Below are 24,079 nucleotides of genomic sequence, written 5' to 3'. Positions count from 1 at the left end.
TAAATTTTGAACACTGACATTTGAGTATATACCATTAGGCTAAAGACAAAAAGAACTATAAACAAATATTGAATTTTGGGGAATAGATTCATTTCTCATAGTAGTATGGGCTAGCAATTCTAAAACTATTTTCTGTGTATTATAGGATTGAGGAAATACATACGTTGTAGATAAAAGGAGCCAGGTTTCTCACTGTGAGAGAAAGGAGTTTCAAAAATAGAAAGAGAGATATCCAGAAAGAACTCTGTGGTGTGGGCCTGGAACTGGAAGCCTTAGCGTGGAGACAGACAGATGGACAAACAGATATATTTATGGGTGATAGATAGGTAATGTGTATACCATAGGTCTTAAAGCGATGACATCCCGGTAGCAATGATCATTTCTAGCACCAGGACTTTGGTTTCTAAATGTCACTTTCCACTAGAAGAATCTAGGTTTCTTGGAGGAATGGCTGATTCTAGGGCTAATTCTGGGAATATACAAGAAGAGTACAGAACTCTTCTTGTGCCACCAAGAAAAAAAGGCTGATGGGAACATATCAAAAGCACAGATGAGCCAACTTATAAAGGTACTCACTGGCCAAACCTGTGCAAGCTGGTCATTAAAATTATATTCACTAAATAAAATAAGAATCCATAAGTCCATACCAATGCAAATACATAAATAAATACATAAATACATACATTTTTGCTATAAAGGACACCAGTAATTCAATTGGCAAAATTTCAATAAGGTGTACAAATAAGATAATAATATTATATCAATGTTAATCTCATTAATTTGATAATGGAATTCTACCTGCTTTTTTTAATGTCTTTTTTTTTTCTTTTCAGAAACACATACTCAAGTATTTAGGGGTAAATGGGCATTATAGCTGCAACTTATATATCCTAAGATATATATGATATGGTATCATATCATATTTTATTATATATATATACACACACATATATATACATACATATATATATATATATATATAATAAGAAATGTTCTTAAGAGAAAAACCCATCTGTCTACGAATCTAATTATTATCAAAGAATGACAAAACAAAGAAGGTAAAAGGTTAACATTTGGGTAATCAGGATGAAGGGTATACGGCAGTTCTAGAAGGCCTTCTGTAAGTCTGAAATTATTTTAAAATAATTTTTTAAAAAGATTAGTGATACTGACTAGCTTAGCAGCCTGAAGGTTTAAGACATGTAATAAATGGAATTTTTGAAGGCGCAGATTTGTGTCATCCCATAGCAAGGCTGGAGAGTATCTGCAATGTATCAATTAGCAGGACAGCCTTGCAGCCCACGATCCATTCTACTTTCCATTCTTCCTTGCCTATGAAATAACTCCTGTGAAGTGATAAAAACTTTGTTTCTTTGCAAAAAATGCCTCTCATGGAATAAAAAAACTAAAGGTTAGGACCAGTAACAGAACCCAAAAGGAAAGATCAGGGCCCTAGCCAGAAAGTAGACATTTTATGTTTTTCTAAGTTTATTTATTTATTTTGAGAGAGAAAGAGAGAGAAGGCATGAGCAGGGCAGCGGCAGAGAGGAAGAGAGAGACAGAATCCCAAGCAGGGTTCACACTGTCAGCACGGAGCCTGACGTGGGACTCAAACCCATGAACTGTAAGATCATGACCTGAGCCAAAATCAAGAGTTGGCCGCTTAACCAAGCGAGCCACCCAGGAGCCTAGGACATTTTAGATTAATATAGTGTAGCCTGTCAGGTAAAGTGGGGGCACCCATCTAATATGTGAATTATCTCACCATACATGCTATGTGAAAAAAAGAAAAAGCTATTTTGGTCAGTACTGTGTTCTATAAAGAAAACTGGCTTGGGACACTTGGGTGGCTCAGTCAGCTAAGCCTCTGACTCTTGATTTTGGCTCAGGTCATTATCCCAGGGTTGTAGGATCGAGCCCCACGTTGGGCTCTGCACTGAGTGCATAGCCTGCTTAAGATTCTTTCTCTCTGCCCCTCTCCCCTGCTCGCACGACAGGGGAGTTCACAATGTTTACTTGAAGTGTGGGGATATGCTGAGGAAACAAGTACCTTTTGAAGAAAGTATGAGAAAGCCTGGGGCATGTAGAAGTATTACTATAAAGCCATTAATAGAAAAGTATCAGGAGATTTCCAAATTATATGTCATGGAGGTATGTGAGGATCTGGAGGTTTTTTTTTTTCAACGTTTTTATTTATTTTTTTGGGGACAGAGAGAGACAGAGCATGAACGGGGGAGGGGCAGAGAGAGACGGAGACACAGAATCAGAAACAGGCTCCAGGCTCCGAGCCATCAGCCCAGAGCCCGACACGGGGCTCGAACTCACGGACCGCGAGATCGTGACCTGGCTGAAGTTGGACGCTTAACCGACTGCGCCACCCAGGCACCCCTGGAGGTTTTATATAGACCCCTAGGACATATCTGTTAGGAAGTTTGGTTTATAGATGTACCATCAAAAGATGGGAATTCAATACAACAGACTCTTCATGTTTGTGAGAAAGTTTTGTGAAAGGATTTCAAGAGTTGTTACAGGCTTTTGCTACTTAAAAAGCTGTAGTTCTTGTGGGGCTCCTGGGTGGCTCAATCAGTTAAGCACTGGACTTTGGCTCAGGTCACAATCTCATGACTTTTGTGAATTTGAGCCCCGCATTGGGCTTTGTGCTATTAGCATGGAGCCTGCTTAGGATTCTCTCTTTCTTCCTCTCTCTGTGACCCTTCCCCACTCTGTGTCTCAAAATTAATAAATACATTGTTTTTAAAGTAGCACTTCATACAGGCATACTTCTAATCCTGACTGAAAACCTCTACACCTTGTGTTAAATTATACTAAATTGGCTGCTGACATGCCAGAATACAGAAAAATTATAAAAATGATAAAGAAATTCTTTAAATTAAACACTAAATCCCTGAAGATTGGTATATATGATGATTATAGTACACTAATAGCTGCTGGTTTTCTTTTCAGGAATTTTAACATATTCATAGCAGTTTTGTTATTTCTAAAGAATTGAAACAGTACAGAACCACAGTTATCTATACAGTTAGAGATTAGCTAGTTCATGTATTTAAAACCCACTACACATTTACGAAAACAAAACAAACAATACAACATTGTGCCTCAGAAAGGGGCGTTATGTAATTAATCTGTTCTTTATGTTTAGAGTGTGAACATTTTTCCCACTGAGATGCCTGATTTTGACTTGTTCCCAGGGTACTTGGAAATCTTTTCATAAGAGGGCTTAGCATTGAAATTACTTCTTGTGTTAAAATCCAATTTTTCCCCTGAATAGCCAAAGACAGGAAAAGGGGCCAGAGCCAAAAGAATGCTTTATAATAAGCTCAGGCATTTTTATGGTCGAGAAACTAAATAATAGGCTTATTCTGACTTTTTATTTTCCTATAACTTCACCTTTGCATTTTTTACTAGTCACTGTCAGCACTGAATGGCTTTCCTGATTTTGTTTTTGGCAATATTTCTTTTAGAGACTTATTCATTCATTATCATCTTCATTTTAAGCCATTAGAAGCAGAGACAGGGATAATACTCTAGTAAATCTTCCCTGTCCTAGATGCAATGAGATACAACTTTGAAAGTATTTATTATTGGTAATGTACATGCCCCATGTCTAAACATGTCTCATGTTTCCAGAGAGTTGACTAGCATATCATTAGTGAAAAATTATGAAAGAGCCAACACACACACACACACACACACACACACATACACACAGAGTATATATTTAAATTTATCATATACTAAAAGCTTAACTCCTTATTTTCAAAGCTTCCAAATCATTTATAAATCCATATACCAAACAATCACTCCTTTAAAGTATATCATTCAGATCATTCAGTGTTTTATTTTCAGTACCTTCACAAAGTTGTACAATCACCACCACTATCTCATTTTAAGACACTTTTTTTTTCAACGTTTATTTATTTTTTGGGACAGAGAGAGAGCATGAACGGGGGAGGGGCAGAGAGAGAGGGAGACACAGAATCGGAAACAGGCTCCAGGCTCTGAGCCATCAGCCCAGAGCCTGACGCGGGGCTCGAACTCACAGACCGCGAGATCGTGACCTGGCTGAAGTCGGACACTTAACCGACTGCGCCACCCAGGCGCAGTTTATTTTATTTAAATAAAGTAAACATTTTTTAAAAACATTTATTATTGAGAGACAGAGAGACACAGAGCATGAGTGGGGGAGGGGCAGAGAGACAGGGAGACACAGAATCTGAGACAGGCTCCAGGCTCTGAGCGGGGCTCGAACTCACAAACTCTAAGACCATGACCTGAGCCGAAGTCAGATGCCCAACTGACTGTGCCACCCAGGCACCTCCCCCCACTTTTTAAAAAATGTTTATTTACTATTGAGAGACAGAGAGACACAGAGCATGAGCGGGGAAGGGGCAGAGAGGGGGGTAAGATATTTTTATTACACCAAAAAGAAATGCCATCCCCATTAGGAGTCACTCCCCATTCCACTCTCTCCATACCCTAGCAATGACTAATTTACTTTCCCGACTGTATAGATTTACCTATTAAAAACATTTCATAAAAATGGAATTATACAATTGTGGCCTTTTTGTGTCTGGCTTCTTTGTATTTACCATAACACTTTCAAGGTTCATCCATGTTGTACCCTGTATCAGTCCATATCTTTTTATATATAAATAATATTCCATTGTATGGATACAAACATTCTGTTTCTACATTTGTCGGTTAATGGATATTTGGGTAATTTCAACGTTTTCACTATTATGAATAATGCTACTATAAAGGTTCACGTACAAGTTTTTATGTGGACATATGTTTTCAGTTCTCTTCAGGATATACTATGGAGCAGAAATGCTGGGTTACATGGTAACTCTATGTTTAATTTATAAGGAACTACTAATTTGCTTTCCAAAGAGCCTGTGTCATTTTTTTTAAGCTTTTATTTAAATTCCAGTTAGCATATGGTGTAATATTAGCTTCAAGTGTACAAATTGCACTCTTTAATCCCCATCACCTATTTCATCAATACTCCCACCAACCTCCTCTCTGGTAACCATCAGTTTGTTCTCTATAGTTAAGAGTCTATTCTTGATTTGCGCCCCACCCCTCTCTTTTTCTTTGCTTGTCTCTTGTTTATTAAAATTCCATATATGAGTGAAATCCAATGGTATTGGTCTTTCTCTGACTGACTTATTTCGCTTAGCATCATACACTCTAGTTCCATCAATGTGATTGCAAATGGCAAGATTTCATTCTTTTATATTCCATTTTATATACATATATACCACATCTTCTTTATCCATTCATAAGTTGATGATGGAGTCCATAGTTTTCTATAGTTTTCAGCATACATCTTATCTGTTACCTCTTTGGTTAGGTTTATTCCTATGTATCTTATGGTCTTTGGTGAAACCATAAATGGGATAGATTCCTTAATTTCTCTTTCTGCTGCTTTATTATCGGTATATAGAAATGCAACCCATTTGTGTATGTTGATCTTATATCCTGTGACTCCTGAATTCAGGTATCAGTTCTAACAGTATTTTGGTGGTCTTTCGGGTTTTCCGTGTAGAGTATCATGTCATCTGCGAAGAGTGAAAGGTTGACTTCTTTGCCATTTGTGGGCCTTGTATTTCTTTCCTGTTGTCTGATTGCTGAGGCTAGGACTTCCAGTACTATGTTGAACAATAATGGTGAAAGTGGACTTCCCTGTCGTGTTCCTGACCTTAGGGGAAAAGCTCTCAGTTTTTCCCCACTGAGGATGATATGACTGTGGGCTTTTCATATATGGTTTTTATGATGTTGATGTATGTTTATTCTATACCTACTTTCTTGAGGGCTTTTATCAAGAAAAAATGCTGTGTTTTGTCAAATGATTTCTCTGCATCTATTGAGGACAATATGGTTCTTATCTTTTCTTTTATTAATGTGGTGTATCACATTGATTGATTTGCAAATATTGAACCAGTCCTATAGCCCAGGAATAAATTCTACTTGATCATGGTGAGTAATTTTTTAATGCATAGTTGAATTTAATTTGCTAGTATCTTGTTGAGAATTTTAACATCCAGGTTCATTAGGGATATTGACCTGTAATTCTCCTTTTTAGTGGGGTCTTTATCTGGTTTGGGAATCAAGGTAATGCTGGCTTCATAGAATAAGTTTGGAAGGTTTCCTTCCATTTCTATTTTTTGGAATAGTTTGAGAAGAATAGGTATTAACTCTTCTTTAAATGTCTGGTAGAATTCCCCTGGGAAGCCATCTGGCCCAGGAATCTTATTTGTTGGGGAGATTTTTGATAAATGATTTAATTCTTTGCTGGTATGGCCTGTTGCAATTTCTGTTTCTTCCTGTTTGAGTTTTGGTAGTGTGTGAGTTTCTAGGAATTTTTCCACTCTTCCAGATTGTCCAGTTTGTTGGCATATAATTTTTCATAGTATTCTCTTACAATTGTTTGCATGTCTGTGGTGTTGGTTGCGATCTCTCCTCTTTCTTTCATGATTTTATTGATTTGAGTCTTCTCTCTTTTCTTTTTGAGAAGTCTGGCTAGGGGTTTATCAATTTTGTTTATTTTTTCAAAAAACTAGCTTTTAGATTGATCGTTTTACTGGGTTTTTTTGTTTGTTTCTATATCATTTACTTCTGCTCTAATCTTTATTATTTCTCTTCTGCTGGCTTTGGGTTTTACTTGCTGTTCCTTTTCTATCTTCTTTAGGTATAAGGTTATGTTGTGTATTTGGGACCCTTTTGGCTTCTTGACATAGGCCTGAATTGCAACGTATTTTTTTCTTAGGACCGCCTTTGCTGTATCCCAAAGGATTTGGACTGTCATGTTTTCATTTTTATTTGCTTCCATGTATTTTTTATTTCTTCTTTAATTTCCTGGTCAACCCATCCATTCTTTTTTTTTTTTTTTTTTACCGTTTATTTATTTTTGAGACAGAGAGAGACAAAGCATGAACGGGGGAGGGTCAGAGAGAGGGAGACACAGAATCTGAAACAGGCTCCAGGCTCTGAGCTGTCAGCACAGAGCCCAACGTGGGGCTCGAACTCACGGACCGCGAGATCATGACCTGAGCCGAAGTCGGCCGCCCAACCGACTGAGCCACCCAGGCGCCCCAACCCATCCATTCTTTAGTAGGATGTTCTTTAACCTCCATGTATTTGAGAGCTTTCCAAATTTTTTCTTGTAGTTGATTTCAAGTTTCATAGAGTTGTGATCTGAAAATATGCATGGTATAATCTCAGTCTTTTTGTACCTGTGGAGGGCTGATTTGTGACCCAGTAGGTTATCTATTCTGGAGAATGTTTCATGTGCACTTGACAAGAATGTGTATTCTGCTGCTTTAGGATGAAATGTTCTAAATATATCTGTTAAGTCTATCTGGTCCAGTGTATTACTCAAAGCCATTGTTTCCTTGTTGATTTTCTGCTTAGATGATCTGTCCTTTGCTATAAGTGAGATATTAAAGCCTTTTATTATTATGGTATTATTATCAATGAGTTTCTTTATGATTGTGATTAATTGATTTATGTATTTGGGTTCTATCAAGTTCGGGGCATAAATATTTACAATTGTTAGATCTTCTTGATGGATAAGACCCCTTAATTATGATATAATGCCCTTCTTCATCTCTTGTTATGGTTTTTTTCTAAAATCTAGTTTTCTGATATAAGTATGCATACTCTGGCTTTCTTTTGACCTCTATTAGCATGATAGATGGTTTCCTTCCCCTCACTTTCAATCTGCAGGTGTCTTTAGGTCTAAAATGAATCTCCTGTAGGCAGTATGTAGTGGATCTTGTTTTTTATCCATTATGATACCCTATGTCTTTTGATTGGATCATTTAGTCCATTTATATTTAGTGATTATTGAAAGATATGAACTTAGTGCCATTTTGTTACCTGTAGAGGTGATGTTTCTGGTGATGTTCTCTGGTCCTTTCTAGTCTTTGTTGCTTTTTGTCTTGTTTGTTTGTTTGTTACCATAGAGTCCCCCTTAAAATTTCTTGCAGGGCTGGTTAGTGGTCACGAACTCCTTTAGTTTTTGTTTGTCTGGAAAAGTCTTCATCTTCCCTTCTATTCTGAATGACAGCCTTGCTGGATAAAGGATTTGTGGCTGCATATTTTTCCTATTCAGTGCACTGAATATTTGTGCCACTCCCTCTGGCCTGCCAAATTTCAGTGGACTGGTCTGCTACTAACTTTATGTGTCTATCTTGTAGGTTAAGGACCTTTTGTCCCTAGCTGCTTTCAGGATCCTCTCTTTAGCTTTGTATTTTGCCAGTTTCACCATGATATGTTGTGGTGTTGACCTGTTTTTGTTGATTTTGAAGGGAGTTCTCTGTGCCTCTTGGACGTGGATGCCCGTTTCCTTCTCCAGATTAAGGAAGTTCTTAGTTATAATTTTTTCAAATAAACCAGCTGCCCCTTTTTCTTGCTCTTCTTCTTTTGGAACTCCTATGATATGGATATTGTTTCATTTCATGGAATCACTTACTTTTCTAAGTCTCCCCTTGTGACTAGTAATTTCCATTTCCTATTTTTTTCAACTTCATTATCTTCCATAATTTTATCTTCTATTTCACTTATTCTTCTCCTCTGTTTCTTCAATCCTTCTGTTACTGTATCTAGTTTATTTTGCATCTCAGTTATGGAATTTTTAAAGTTTGTACTGATGAGTTCTTAAATCTTTCATCTCTGCAGCAAGGGTTTCTCTGGTGTCTTTTATGCTTTTTTAAAGGCCAGCTAGTAGTCTTATGAGTGTTGTTCTAATTCTTGTTCAGATATATTGTTTACATCTGTTTTGAGCAAGTCCCTGGCTGTGATTTCTTCTTGACCCTTCTTTTGGGGAGAATTCCTCCATCTTATCACTTTGGCTACATTTCTGTCTTTTGCATGTTTTAAAAGCTTGTTATGTTTCCCGCACCTGAGAGTACTGCTATATTAAGGGGTCATACACTGTCCAGGGCCTGGCACTTCAGAAAGCATTTCTGGTGTATTCTTTGTGCCCTCTGTTGTTGCATTTTGGCTGCTCTATCTCACTGGTTAGTCCTCTACAGAGTTCCTCCTTACTTGGCAGTGGTTGAGTGTTTGGACCTTTAACTAGGTGTGCTTTTATTTGTTTATTGATGTAACCCTGGGGGGAAAAAGGGTGTGTGTGTGGGGGGGGAAGCTTGATCCCATAAAAAGAGAAGAGGAAAGGAAAGGAAAGGAAAGGAAAGGAAAGGAAAGGGAAGGGAAGGGAAGGGAAGGGAAGGGAAGGAAAGGGAAGGAAAGGGAAGGAAAGGGAAGGAAAGGGAAGGAAAGGGAAGGAAAGGGAAGGAAAGGGAAGAAATCCCATAAAACGAGAAAAGAAAAAAAAATAAAGTCAAAAAACTATAAGGCTGATTCCAAAGAAAAAGAAACAAACAAAAAAGCAGAAGAAAAAAGAAGGAAAAAGAAAAGAATAAAAAGGCTGATTTCAAAAAAAAAAAAAGAGAGAGAGGGAGAGAGAAAAGTAAATGACAAAAAACAAGTAAGAAACTATAGCTTGATTCAAAAAGAAAAAAAGAAGGAAGATGAGAAAAAAGAGTAAAGAAAGAAAAAGAGTTGTCTGTTGGTGCCTGAGGATGGTGGCTGTGCTGGTCTGGGGGGAGGTCAGCTGCATTGGCTCAGAGTCACTCTTGCCCCAGTAAACAAGCAGTTGCTAGGCACAGAGGGGCAGGGTTTGGTCTAAGTGTGTCCCACCTCCACTGGGGACTGCTATGTTGCTCTCTGAGGTTCTACCATATTGGTGTTGGGGAGAAAATGGTGCCACTCCAATTTCTGATCCCCAAATCAGAGATCTCAACCCCCACTCTTCAGGCAGCCCTCACAAAATACTGAGGATGGTCAGCTCACCCTGCACCACAACTTTCCTGCATTTTTTCTTTGGCATGTGGCTGAGACTCAAAACCCAAAGTCTTAAAGGATGCAGCACAGCATAGATCCATTCCCCTCCTCTGGAGTAGAGCTTCTCCATCCTGCTGATGAAAGGCCTTTGGCTAGCACCTGAGGGTCTTTTGTCTTTAGGGAGGCAATAAACCCTCTTCCAGAAGTACTCCAGGAAGGGGACTCTTCTCTCCCAGTGCACCCTGGAGATCACTACACCATGCTATGCACTCAGGGGACATGTTCCTCCTCCCCAGCAGCACTTGCCAAAGTTCCACTCCAGAGAAAGTCATATACTTCCAAAACCTCAGAGTCTGAGTTCCAAAAGCTGTTTGGAAAAAAAGAACTACTCACTCCTCAGTCAGTGGTCCAGAGAGGTTTTCCTTTTATGCTAACTCGATGCTGCACTCTCTCAACACCTCTCAATCTCCCTTTTATCTGTCCATAGAAAGGGTTCCCTCCCTTTCATGGTACTAGCATTTATCTCTCCCCCAATTCACATCCACACTCCTCACACTTGCCAGGCTGTCTCCCTCCAACTGTGGAGATCCTTCCACCACTCTGCAGATCAATTCCCTGGGTGTTCCAAGCAATCTGACCTCAATACAGCTGTGTTTGAAGGACGAGGAAAGCCCAGTGTCTCCCTACTTCTCTGCCATCTTAACTTCCACCTCTCCTTCATTTTGAAGGATGTTTTGCTGGACACAGAATTCTTGGTTGATAGTCTTTTCTTTCAGCATGTTGAATATGTCACCACAGTGCATTCAGAACACCATGGTTTCTGATGATAAATTGCCTATTAATCTTATAGAGGATGCCTTCTATTTGATGATTTGCTTCTCTCTTGCTGCTTTCAAGATTCTCTTTTTGTCTTTGTCTTTGGATAGTTTGATTGTGATGTGTTTTGGTATGAAACACTTTATCCTTGTTGGATTTTGTTGAGCTTTGATGTGTAGATTCATATTTTCCATTACATTTAGGAAGTTTTCAGTCATTATTTCTTTAAATATTCTACCTACACTTTTCTCTCCTCTTCTTTTGGGACTCCCATTATGTGTATGTTGGTATGTCTGATAGTATTTCACAGGTCTCCAAGGTTCTGTTCAATTGTCTTTATTCTTTTTCCTTCCTGTTCCTCCGGCTATATAATTTCAATTGATCTGTCTTCAAGTTTGTTGATTTTTCTGCCTATTCCAATCTGCTACTGAGCCTCTCTAACATATATTTCATTTTGGTTATTATACTTTTCAACTCCAGAATTTATTTCTGTTTTTTTAAGAACTTTTATGGAAACTTTCTAATAAAAAAGTTCTATTTTTAAGAAAATATTCTCTATTTGGGGAGATACAGTTTTTATAGTTCTCTTTAGTTCTTTGGATATTATTTCCTTTAGTTCTTTGAATATTCAAAGAATATTCAAATATTAAACTAGGTGTTTTAAAGTCTTTTAAACTGTCAGATAGGTCAAATTATGACAATTTTCTGAGAACTGTCAGAGGATGGGAGCTTCAAACCCATGCCTCCCTCTGGGGGCTGATAGGCTGCTAGTTTTCACAGTGATGAGGAGTTGATGTTCAAGGCTACTGTGGAACTGAGAAGAGGATGATGGGTATATAGCAAATTAAACGGCTACAAATCTTGCTGCTTTTACCAAGATTGTGCTGTTTTTCTTGAATAAAAACTCCTCATATTGTTATAAGACTTTGGTTAATTTCTAGAGTTCTAAGAAAGTTTATTTTGGTGTGCCTGGGTGGCTCAGTTAGTTGACCATTTGAATCTTGATTTTGGCTTGGGTCATGATCCCAGGGTCACAGGATAGAGCCCTGTGTAGGGCTCTGTGCTGAGCACAGAGCCTGCTTGGGATTCTCTCTCTCTCTGCCCACTCGTACTCTCCCTCATTCTCTCTCTCTCTCTCTCTCTCTCTCTCTCAAGAAAAGTTCATTTTAACAATTTCTGTCTGTATTTTTGTTGATTTTTTGAAGGAGTGGATTTTTGGAGATCCTTACTATGCCATTCCTGCTCATGTTCCAATTCTTTATTTTTAAGTGAAAAATACACATACATGGAAAGACTAATATTTTCTCCCCACATTCTGGTACATCACCCAGTGCACTCCATTTAGGAGGTTACCAATGTAAATAAAATCTTCAAAAACCTCAGTTGAGGTTTATAGCATATGTGAAGGCCATAACACAAGGCCTCATATAATTGTGACTTCTCCTCATGACTTTTGCAGACCTCCCTGTGGAGCTCCATTCTCCAGGTCAGCTGGTGGAAACTCTCAGGATTATCTGACACTCCTTTCACTTTCCTACTCCCACATCCCCTCAAGTCTTCTTTCCCAGCTGTACTCATACATAACCTTTCTTTCCTTTGCCAGTGTGCCATTATCTTATGCCTGCCACCAGTCTCTTTCTACTTTGCTTACCAACAGTAAGTGAATCTTTCCATAAAAACACCACATTGATAGTTTCACTCCAGGAAGCAGAGGCTTCCACCAACCTTGTCTTCTTCAGGATAAAATCTAGTTCTTTTTAATGTGGCCCTCCAAGTTTTCACAATCTGTATCCCATCTGAACTGGAAGTCAGACAATTTGGGTTCTGACTCTAGCTTAACTTTTGTGGGACTTCCTGTACCTACTGTACAAGATATAGAAGACTATCGAGGACCTACTATGTGCTAAACCTAGCATCAGGACAAACAGACAAGTAAACCCACAGTTACAATATGTGGTAGGTGGGAGTTTAAAGAAGGGTCGAGTAAGAAGATATCTAGGTGCCTGGGTGACTCAGTTGGTTAAACATCAGACTCTTGATTTCAGCGCAGATCAGGATCTCATGGTAGTGAGATGGAGCTCCACATCGGGCTCCACGCTGGGCATGGAACCTGCTTAAGATTCTCTCTCTCTTCCTCTCCCTCTGCCCATCCCCTGCTCGCTTTCTCTTTCTCTCACTCAAAATAAAATAAAATAAAATAAAATAAAATAAAATAAAATAATAAAGATATCTGAGAAAGTGCCTTTGAAAATGTGAAGAACTGGACAAGTGAAAGGTATTACTGTGAGCTTTTTTTTCTTATTTATTTGCCTCTAGTACAATACTTTCAAAGGTTTAGTCAGTGTATGGTGGCAAAATAAAATAAATAGAATTGGTTTTCTTCCCTAAATATAAGACAGTGTTGTGACAACCTGGGGACCTCTGTATAACAAGAGGCCACATAAATACCTGTTGACCTTGCAGCATCTGTGTCCTTAGCTTTAAAGCAGAAATGACACTTGTCCCGCTTCCTTCCCAGGATTGTGGTGAAGGATCGTAGAAGATACATGAAGGGTCCTTGTGAAGTGCCTTATAAATCCCACTTATTATCAAAATAACTATTATAAAGAAATAAAAGTAAATAATGAAAATGCTCTTATTTTTCATTATCTATGCATCTGAAGTTGTGATGTCCTCATTTGAACATTGCTTTGGACAATTTAACGAGAATAAGTGATTGATCTCAGTTAAACGTTTGTGAGCTACCTCTTGTGAAGAGAGTTTCACAATGATTATGGATATGTCACCAAAGACAACTGTGGAGGAAAATAAAAGCTGTTACTTACGCTTTGCTTTTAACTGCCCGAGGATGGAATTTTCTCCTCTGCACATGGTTCTGAACACATGGAAAGGAAAGAAATAATTACAGAGGTTTCAAAGGAACCAATCCCAACTGCAGTATCTGTGAAGTATAGTCCTAACCCAAGCAAAAACAGAATGAGTGCTTTTAAGAGAAGATGCTACATGGACTTTTAGGAAGCTAAAAAACCACCTGGGATATCACTTTTGTAATGGTACTGCTGGGACAGGTTGTTTTGAGGCAAGTAAATGGAAAAGTCATAAAACTGACATTAGATTTCAGAAAGAGATTCTATTTTCAAAAGATGGGCTATGAATGAACTTTCTCTCTTAGAAAATTTGGTGACAGCTCAGATAAATTTAGAATAACTCAATAGATGAGAACACTTACAGACTCACGTTACTTTCAGAGGTAAAAAGGGCAAACACTTAGCAGAATAATTTCTGAGTTAAAGAAACTATACACCTTGGCTGTCTCTGCAAAGTCGGCAAACGCCTTGAAAGTGAAAAATATAGTTGCAGATAACTGACTCCGCTAATGACTTTGTTTTTCACAACTCTGATAATAGTCAATGAATTATAAAGACTGACAAAACAAAAAATTCTATGCTCCATCTGCTTGTTCTGTAGAAGTAATTAAAAATATAGTTATCCCTGGGAAATACTGATATTCTTAAAGATGATGCCAGCAAATAGAGACGTTTTTGCATAATAAAAGGTTAGAATTTTAGCTGCTGAACAAAAGCCAAGCATGTTATTTCATTCAGCTGGTTCAAACCCAGGAAAAGTCATAGAAAATAATTACAACTGACAATATTCCAAAAATAATATTAGAATGGCAAATGAAGTGGATAAAATCCAATTAAACATTATGTCATTGCCTTAAATACTTGAAAAGCTTTGTTTGTCATGTTATAAATCAGGTAATATTAGAAATGGGCAAATCTTCAATCAAAGTGTATATCCCAAAGGATAGTTAAAGTTCTCTCTTACTGTAACCAGGCAAAATTACCCCAGAAGAAACAAAAAAAATCTTTACTTGAAATCCTGGTTGATAGAAATAACTTAGTCAGTAAGAAACAAGAGGATTAAAAAAAATCACCACAGTGGTGACCACAATTGTGCCTAGAGGACCCTCAGATCCTGCAGGGGGTATTATGGGGGAGGGCAGCAGGAAGGCATGTAAGCCCCTCCCCCTAATTTGACCAAGCTCCTGAGACCTTATCTGCTTTACACACTGGGGGTTTTGAGCCAGGCCTCATTGTCTCCTCCCTCACAATAGGGTTTGATCAGAAAGGTGGGAAATTACAGGTGGTTCTGAAGAACAAGGGATATTAAAAGAAAACATCCAGGTTCCCGTCCTTGCTTTGACTTAATACAACTGTGATGCTCAGCAGGGTTCTTTTGTATCTTAGGTCCCAGAGCTTGTAACTGGGCGCTGGGACTCATGCCCAGGCCTGTTCACTTACCTCTTCACTCCCATTCTCTTTTCCAGCTACGTGACCAAGACAGAATGTTAGGGGTGCCTTCCCATCACTTTCTACACTACCTCTCTGTCTGCTCACCAGACATACCTCTTAACCCTCTTCATATCGCTCTACTGGCCAAGTCTGAAGCTTCACGGGTCTTTTTCAAGTGAATATGGCAATTCTGCTTTTTAGAATATCGAGAATAGGATTTAATACTTTCCTTAAAAGTTTAACAAAGATGTGATAGAGAAAATAGAATTAAAATTCCAGAAGATAGGAAAGAACCTTCATACTTCATTTTCTGTCAAAGTCTACCATTCCCAAGCTTGGTGAAAAAACTTGCTACCTAAAGAACCATAAACAAACACATGGAAATTTAATTTTTTTCTTCAAATAATATGGAAAGCTCAATAACTCTCTGGTGGCTTAAAGATAATTTTTAAATCAATATTATACATATGCCTATACATATATATAATACATATATAATACATATATACATATATATATAAATATATATATATATATATATATATATATATATAAAGTCTTTGTCTCCATTTATAAGATCTATGTATATGTATGTCTTGTGTATAGGCAATGAGTATAAAAGACAGCTTTATATTTTAGTTCTTTTTATATTCGCCATGTGTCCCAGGCCTGCCATTTATGATTTCAGGCTCTATTTGAATTTTATCAACTAGTAAACAGGCCAAGATTCAAAAGTAAAATAAAGTGTTCATCTGTTCAACACTCCCTGAATAGATGTGGGGAAATATTTCCATTCCTTTCACCAGCTTACACGCGTGACTGATAGAAAGCTGAAAACAGACGACTTTAGAACTTTGGCACCTGTAGTTGAAGTGCATTATTGCCTGCAGAGCATTTCCTCCACCCGTTGAAATGTCTCCTTCAAATCCTGGCAGCAGCGGTATCACAACATACACCCGGTATCTCTGGTTTTCCCTACAAAAGTCAGATGCAGAGCGATTCACCAAAAAATGATATAGGTAGGCAGTTCACATGGTTTTAGAGATTGAGCTAATGGCTTCCTACAATACATATTATCACATTTTGGGGCTTGGAAGGTGCCATTGGATTGGAGGCCAGAAGCTGTCATCCAGGTAACAATTCATAACAACCTAAAAAAACCAGCTGAACTTGGCAGTAGAGTGGGAAGTCTACTCTTTCTACAGCATAATTTTTCCTAGGACAAAATCCACTGAAAGCAACCCATGCGTGGACCCACGGAAGGTGGGGTGGGGCTTGCAACAAAGTTTTGAAAAAGACATCATCGTAATAATTTTATGTATGACAAGTCGTGTCATCATTGCTTAGAAACTCTGATTCAGCTCTGAAAACTGGTTCTGCTGCAAAATGTTATCCTGCGCCCTTCAAGAATCCTGAGTGACTGATGATTTTAAATCCTCTGCATATATAATGCATCATTTCTTGGCCGACTGTTCCAACTGATTGAGGCCAGCCTTTGAAAGAATAGTCTTTGAGTAGCCTTTGCTACTCCATAATGTAACAATAAAAGAAGGAAGTGGGGCTACTTACTTAGACTCCATTCAGAAAGTACAAAATTTGGAGAATCATGTTCAAACAGGTATCACTATTTGGAGGCAAAGCTGTTAAAGTCTTTGCCTCCATTTATGGGATACAGAGGAAGAAGTGGAAGCTGGAAATGATTGTGGTATCTGTTGTGGTCGAAAAATCTTGTCCAGAGATCTGAGACATCCATATTCACACAAAGGTGCTGCTATTTAAACTTCTCTTAATACTAGGTTCATTTTCTTGAAAACAACTACATTTTTCTTTCATGTGAGTATTACTACTACTCTTTGAGGGGTCGGATGTCATTACAATGTCTCCAAACACCAATGTATGTATCAGGGCTCGTGGAAGGTGAAGTTCAGGGCAGAAGTGATAGCCAACACAATGGAGTCTGTGGGCCCCTGAGCTTAACCGCAGCGCTGAAGACCAAGGCATCACAAGTAGGTTGTTGCAATGGCACGGATTAATCACTAGATGGCAAACATAGTTTGAGTTGGAAAAAATGAATTTTCAAGAATGTAAACTCCTCAAGCTCTCTGCCTGATAAGGGTAAGAGGCTCACAGCCTTAAATGGTAAATGAGATAGTGGGAAAGAACAGAAAACGTACCTAAGCCATTTCCCCCATCACCAGCATTTAAAAGTCCAAATGAGTTAAACCAGACAGTTAAAAACTGACACTATCTGGCCTCAACTGCCTTTCCAGAATCGCCTTCCATTGGATCCTCACAAACCCATTGTCCAGTGCCAGACCACTGCCCTTTGCTCAGAGGTGCACCTCCCTACTAAGCAAGGTTGGCTCATCTGCTTTCTGAGTCAGGAATACCCTTTCTGCCCACAGAATCCCACTTCTCCCTCCAAGGCAGCTAAAAGGCACTTTCCTTGGTCAAGTCATCCTGAATCTTCCAGTCAAAGCTGGTTTGCTCCTGCCTCTGGACTCCGAAGGCACACGGCACAGATGTCTATTCAGCTTTTGTCTATTCAGCCTTTTTGCTTTACATGATAGTGACACACGGATCTGCTGCCTAGGCTATGTGATAAGCTCTTTTGAAACACAGGATGTACGTCCACATATCTTTCTATTTGGGGCAGTGCCCCACAGAAGATCCCTGCACATGTTATGCACTCAGTACTCTATGCTTTGGGAGACTAGGGTCGGGTTGGAAGAATGTTTGTTTCTGGGAAGCCTCGGGTACAGAAGAGATCAAGCTGCAAAACTTACAATAAGTTTCTCTTTAAATTACATGTTATGTGAATTTTTATCATGCTAAATATATATAACACAAAATTAGCCATTTTAACCATTTTTAAGTATACCATACAATGATAGTAATGAGTGTCACATGTTGTGCAACCATCACGATTCTATTTCTAAAACTTTGTCATGATTCTAAACAGAAACTGTGATTGTTAAGCAATAACTCCCACATTTTCCCTCCCTGAAAAGCCCTGACAACCTCCAACCTACTTTCTGTCTCTATGAATTTGCCATTCTAGATGTTTCCTCTAGGGGGAATCATACAATATTTGTCCTTTCATGTATGAATTATTTCACTTAGCATAAGATCCTCAAGATTGTCAGAATTTCCTTCCTTCTTGTGGCTGAATAATCTTGCATTGGATATGCAATGCACATTTTGTTTATCCAGGCATCTGTTGATGGGCACCGGGGTTGTTTCCACCTTTAGGCTATTGTGAATCATGTTGCAGTGAACACAGATATATAGATGTCAGTCCCTGTTTTTAGTTCTTCTGAAATATCCCCAGGAATGGCATTGCCTAGTCATGTGGTTATTTTATGCTTAACTTTTTGAGGAATCATCAAATAAATGATATTTCCACTGGGTAATACATGCTCATAGTACAAAATAGAAGAGGTAGAAGATTATATGATGGAAAAAAAATTCTCTTTCTCTCCATTGTCCCCAGGTGCTGTTTCTCCTCCCTGAGGGCAACTCCTACTACCTTCCATGTTCTTTCAGAAATAGTCTATGAATTTATAAGCAAGTATACATATTTTTCTTCTATTCAAATGCTAGACTACTATAAACACTTTTATGAATGTTATTTTTATTTATATATCTGTACATAGAGGTTTGTCCGTTTTTTAATTATAGTGATACAGTATTCCCCGTACATCTTTTCCATAATATTTAAAGCAGCTCTCTATTGGTGGGCATTTAAATTGTTTCCAATTTTTTTTATTATTTCAAAGTATCTATTTTGCTATGTCGTCTGACCCCCATAAATCATTTTTCACATTTGTGAAACATGAATATCACTTAGGAGTGGGATTGCTGGTCTTGAACATCATGGGTTTGTGACTCTGTTTGTAAACATGGTTCCCTTTTATCATTGTGTTTTATTAAGGGCAGAGATGACCTCAAAATGGAGATCTCATATCATACCCATATCAATTAGAGATTTCAGTAGGATACTAAGAAATTTCCTATAAAACTCTTTATCTTCAGATAAAATATCCTTGCCAGTTTAGTTTGTGAGAATCAGAAGGTTCACATTTTCTTGTTCTTAGGACTCTGTTAGCTCCCTATCTGGGTCTTTGCCTTTTTCCAATGCAGTAGTTCTTCAATTTCCTGAATGATGAAATTTTTAAACTGTGTTCAGCAAGTTAGGAGAAATGACTTAGATTTTCACTGTTGTAGAAAAAAGGGGCTCTTGAATTTCAAACCATAAAATCGTGGCTAAGTTTAAGCCAATGAAGAGAAAATTCTACTCGATATTATGTCCACTGTCCTTCCTGGATCCAATCCCCAGAAGACAATAGTTCTCAGCTGCCAGGGAAACACTGCATCCTCATAAAGTTGGGGTGGTACAAAGGATAGGCATCAGGTTAGGGCAAGAACCTGAGCCCCTAATGGGCAGAATTACTTATGATCTTAAAAACAAGGTAAGAGCTAATGGGCTCCAAGCCATCATATATGAAGCAATCATTTCATCCACTGCAGTTCAGAACAATTTTATAAAATTGTATTCTTGGGCTTTTGGTTAAAATAAGTTTTCTTTCAAAACTCATAAACTCTTATAGCAGTGCTATGTATATCTGAAAATTGGAAATCAATGTCCAATAATGGGGGGTAGTTAACTAAATTATGTTATAGCCACTCAAAGAGTGAACATTTTGCAACCACTAAAAATGACCACCATCATGACTTAATAGCAAAATACTTCCGGTACTCTGTTAAAATGGCCCGAATGCAAAGTTACAATTACAAGACAATTACAGATGTGCAGGCTGATACCATGAAATAGGAAATAACTTGTCCCTTAAATGCATTACCTTTCCCCCACCCTGTGACTACAGATATGAAGCAGATACTGTCCCCAGGATGGCACTCTCACAAAGGAAACAGGACACAAGATATCGACTTCTATTGACCAGGTAGAGATCCTTTGAGCTCCGCCAAGAGTATACAGAAATAAGAGTGATGGTATCCTGCCCTTCACCCTTAAGCAGAATTCCAGGGAGAACCGGATAGACCTCATCACCTGTCAGCAGGATAGGGGAGCCATGAGGATCTGAGTGTGAAATATAATCTTGCTTCTCAGAGAATCCCAGAGAAAGGTCCCCCAGCTCACATGATGTGGCAGCAACAGAGGAGCAGAGGAAAGGCAGATCTGAAAGGAGACGGCGGAGGCCCCTATGTCACAGTCAACAGGCTCCAGAATGGGCCCAAGACACATCAACACTGAGGGCTGGAAGCCTCTTCCCAAAGATCTAGGACCCCTTACCACTCATACCAAGGGTGGGGTGTGTCGGGGCAGAGAGGGGAGGAGAGGCCAGGTAACACCTGACTGATGGTGTATGGAGCAGAAATAGCAAGGAATCACTGAATTTGTCCACATTTATCAGGATGTGACTAAACGAAATTCAGTTCTATCATGTGGAAATGGGATTTGAAACCAAAATCCAGGTGAGCTACAGAAAAAGGAAATAAATCACAACTCAACAGAAAATATATGTATATTAATATGGACAAAAAGGAAATAGGTAAAAAGTGAATTTTTAGGGTGGTGAGAGTGTGAGAGCTTTAATATTTTCCATTTTTGTGATTGCTGTAATGTTGCCTGCACCTTTAGAATCAGAGTGCTAATTCACCATGTATATGGTCATGGCGCTCCTCTACATTTCCCTCCTTGTTCTTCTCAGGAAAAACCCCCTCCCTCCTTCATCCCCACTTCCCTCCTCACCACAGAGGGCCATTGGCAGAAGTGGGGTTGCCTGGAGCGGGGTATCAGGATCTGTAAGAAGGCCCCTAAGGAGCTCGTCATGCTTCTCCAGTGATGAGATGCTTTGCTTTTTGAGAATTTGGAATTTATAGATCATATTTCATTGCTATAAACTTCAACAGCTGGTATAAATCCTATCATTGTAGATTTTGCAGCAGTGAATGCTGCCAGAACTAAGGACTGTGCTCGGGGCGTAGTATTTTTGTGGAGAGAACATTATACCGTAGTGGCATTGGTTATGTGACAACTGGATCCGTAGCCTTCTCTGTGGTTTGGGACATAAACCATTTTATTGTGTGTTTGGCAAATCTTATAAAGCGCAGTAGCCCTTTCCAGGCTTTAGTTTTCTTATCTGTAAATGAGGGAGTTGGCTAAAATCGCTGCTGGTCCACTAGAAATGCTGGCCTTATTTAGCAGTGACTTTGCATATTACGTGTTCAACTTTATAGATTATGGCATAATACATATTGTGCACACACACACATATAATTATTTTCATTGCTTATCTTTTGGAAACAAAAGCTTTTAAATGTAAGGACGTTGAAGGTTAGCCCAGCACGTCTGACTAAGACTTCACTCTCAACTTGATAAGCTTTGTCAGGCAGGTCCTTCAGTTGCCCCCAAATAAGATCCTACAAAATGATTGCTGGCCTCTGCCCTGTGCTAATCTTTACATCTCTCTATCTTCTGAGATTGCCATTTATATAATTCTTGGAATCAAATAAAAGCAGTTAAATAATCTAAATCAAATGTTCTCCTGCCATGATTGACTGTCATCTCTGCCCCAGTGTAACCTCTCCTCCAGGTATTTTACAAAGCTTGGAAGTTAGCCTACAAGAAAAAAAAATGTGAAACCAGCCATCGGCATACTTATTCTACATGGTTTGTGTTCTTTTTATTAGAACCATGGTTTAAATTTCTTTAAGACAGTGCTTCTGAAACATACCCAGCATGGTACACAAATTATAGGACAGGGTAATTGTAGGAGGCAGACTTTTCTTTAAGCCAAATAACTTTTCATCTATCATGCAATTACTTAAAAAAAAATTAAACGTTCATCTGATTTCTTTATTTTTAAAATAAAGTTTCTCTCATAGATTTCTGGGAGGCTTAGCACTCGAACATTTCTACTCCCTTGAAATGAGGGAAGCTTTGTAGCTGAGTGGTGGAGAGTACAAGGTAAAGTTCCTAGAGACACGGTCTCAGTCTCTGTTCCCCTCATCGACAGCTGTGTGACGGATTCACGCGGGTTACCTCACTTCACTGGACTCCACTGCCTCATCTGTAGAATGGGAAAGCTTACGCATCCACTTCATAAGGTAGGTGTGTGAATTAAATGAAGCAATGCATGTAAAGTACCTCCGATGTAGAGAGACTCAAGAATTACCGGGCAACATCGTTAATTCAATCTACAACCACTGATTTCAATGAGAAAGCCTGCACGCCTTCAAAGAGTAATAAAGAAATAGTACCTAAAATTAAAACAAAGCAGAACTGAATTCATGTTATGCTACTGAGTGCCTTATTTTATATCTGGGGGAGGAAGTTTATTGCAACAATAATGAAGCACCAGAGGTAGAAAGCCAAAGTAAAGCTTACCTGTCCAGCAGTTGCTATCTAACAATTTAAAATAAGTCACTTTAAACATCTCTTTAATTAAAACATTTCTGTTTCTACCATAAATAGTATTTCTGAAACAGCTGATTTGAATATAGTGCTTCTAGATCCTTGTTCAACTGTACGGTGAGCTAGCATATTTCCAGAAGATGAATTTCCTGGAAATAATGTAAGAGTTTCTTCCACAAATTGATGTGCTATGGTTTTCAAAGCTGGGCAGAACAGGTATTGTTTTCTTTGTTAGTGAAAAGAACAGAGCGTCCCGAAGTTAAACGGACATGCTCAAAAGGTCACATACCTGGAGACAACAGAGTTGAAAAGAAGCCAAGTCCCAAGACACCTGGCCCCCAAATAATTTCAGATTCCCCAGAGGAACATTTTCCATACCACTCACTCGTGGGCAAACTGCAAGCACTATCTGGCACTACTCTACAGTTAGAGGAAGCATGAAGAATTTGAACAGTTTTCAAAATTGGGTATTTTTCAACGTAGTGTAAGATTGTATCTCTCACTGCAGTTTAATATGAAAATGCTGAGGCGTTAAATCCATTGCCTGTCTTCACTGTATGTATCAACTCTGTTGATAACAGTGCAAAATGCACTCCCTCGCTTCCTGTTTGTCAAGGCAGCAGGATTATGCATGTCAAGTTTCCGTAAGCAAAACTGTTTCATCCTCAGAAACAATTCATTCAGGGCACGTAAAATTTCTACCTGGATCAGTCAGTTCCAGCTCTTTCTCTTGGCTTCTTCAAATATGGCATAAACCCGTTGACTTCAGACAACGGATAATGATTTCTTCTCCCTGACCTCCAGTCAGATTTGAGTTGTTAAAGACGGGCTTCCAGCGGGTTGGGAGCCAAGACAGTTTTACTAATTAGAGCAGACCTTTTGATTTCTGCAGAGATTCCCATAGCTACTCTCAGTTCACCATGGAATGAGCAATGTTCTGAGGCTCTAGGTCATGGATCAGAGCATGAAAGCTTTGCAAAAACCTATTTCTGCAAAGAATTATGGCTGTTGGGAAGGAACCAGGAGGAAGTGAGGAAAGCAGAGAACTCACAACAGGGAATTGGTGTTCCCTGGAGTCCAGCACTGGCAGAAAAATAAAGTCTCAGCTCAGTTGAGGGAGTTGGCAATTCAAAGACTCTGATCTTTCCAGGGTGGGAGGGACCTGGAAGAGAGCCTGTGTTCCTTGGTCAGGCCTGGCTGAATGCTGACTGTCATTTCCCTCCATCTGCTTTGTGCTTTATTCTATTCTTTTTCCAACAGCCAAAATTACACTTGTTGCTAGGCATGTGACCTTGGCAGGGAAGTTCGGAGTCTCAGAAGAGTGGAGCACAGAGAAGTCAATGAAGGAAGAAAGGGGGTGAACTTGGGCATGGTACACCATGGCCCTCAGTGAAAGCAGGGAGCCCCGTTGCAGGCAGGCTGCAAGATGAGCCTTTTAATCCCACCCCTCCCTTTCCTAAGAATACAAGGTCACAGACTTGGAATTATTAAAACATATTCTATAGCTACAATGAACACAGGAGATGAACAATAATGTGGAGATACAGAGAAGGGGGGAAACATAAAATATATTTCCAGGATACATATGGATAGCCACGAAAAATTTTATGTGCAACATCCATACCCTTTAAAATGTGACTGTCAAAGAAAGGGAGAC

The 24,079-nt window shown here is 38.9% G+C and overlaps 1 protein-coding gene across 7 annotated transcripts in view; it reads right to left on the bottom strand.

Moving 5' to 3' along the window:
- PLD1 (phospholipase D1) overlaps positions 1 to 24,079 on the bottom strand; it is a 204,939-nt gene that overhangs the window by 27,641 nt on the left and 153,219 nt on the right. For all 7 annotated transcript variants that reach the window (XM_027061438.2, XM_027061439.2, XM_053221207.1 and 4 more), the window contains 2 exons: positions 15,846 to 15,959; positions 13,512 to 13,561 (listed from right to left, as the gene is read on the bottom strand). In XM_027061438.2, the coding sequence (XP_026917239.1) occupies positions 13,512 to 13,561; positions 15,846 to 15,959 (164 nt within the window). The remainder of the gene's footprint in view (positions 1 to 13,511; positions 13,562 to 15,845; positions 15,960 to 24,079) is intronic.

The sequence above is a fragment of the Acinonyx jubatus genome, chromosome C2 (assembly GCF_027475565.1).
Source record: "Acinonyx jubatus isolate Ajub_Pintada_27869175 chromosome C2, VMU_Ajub_asm_v1.0, whole genome shotgun sequence".
NCBI classification, from domain to species: domain Eukaryota; kingdom Metazoa; phylum Chordata; class Mammalia; order Carnivora; family Felidae; genus Acinonyx; species Acinonyx jubatus.
This window is presented reverse-complemented; position numbering and strand designations above follow the sequence as displayed.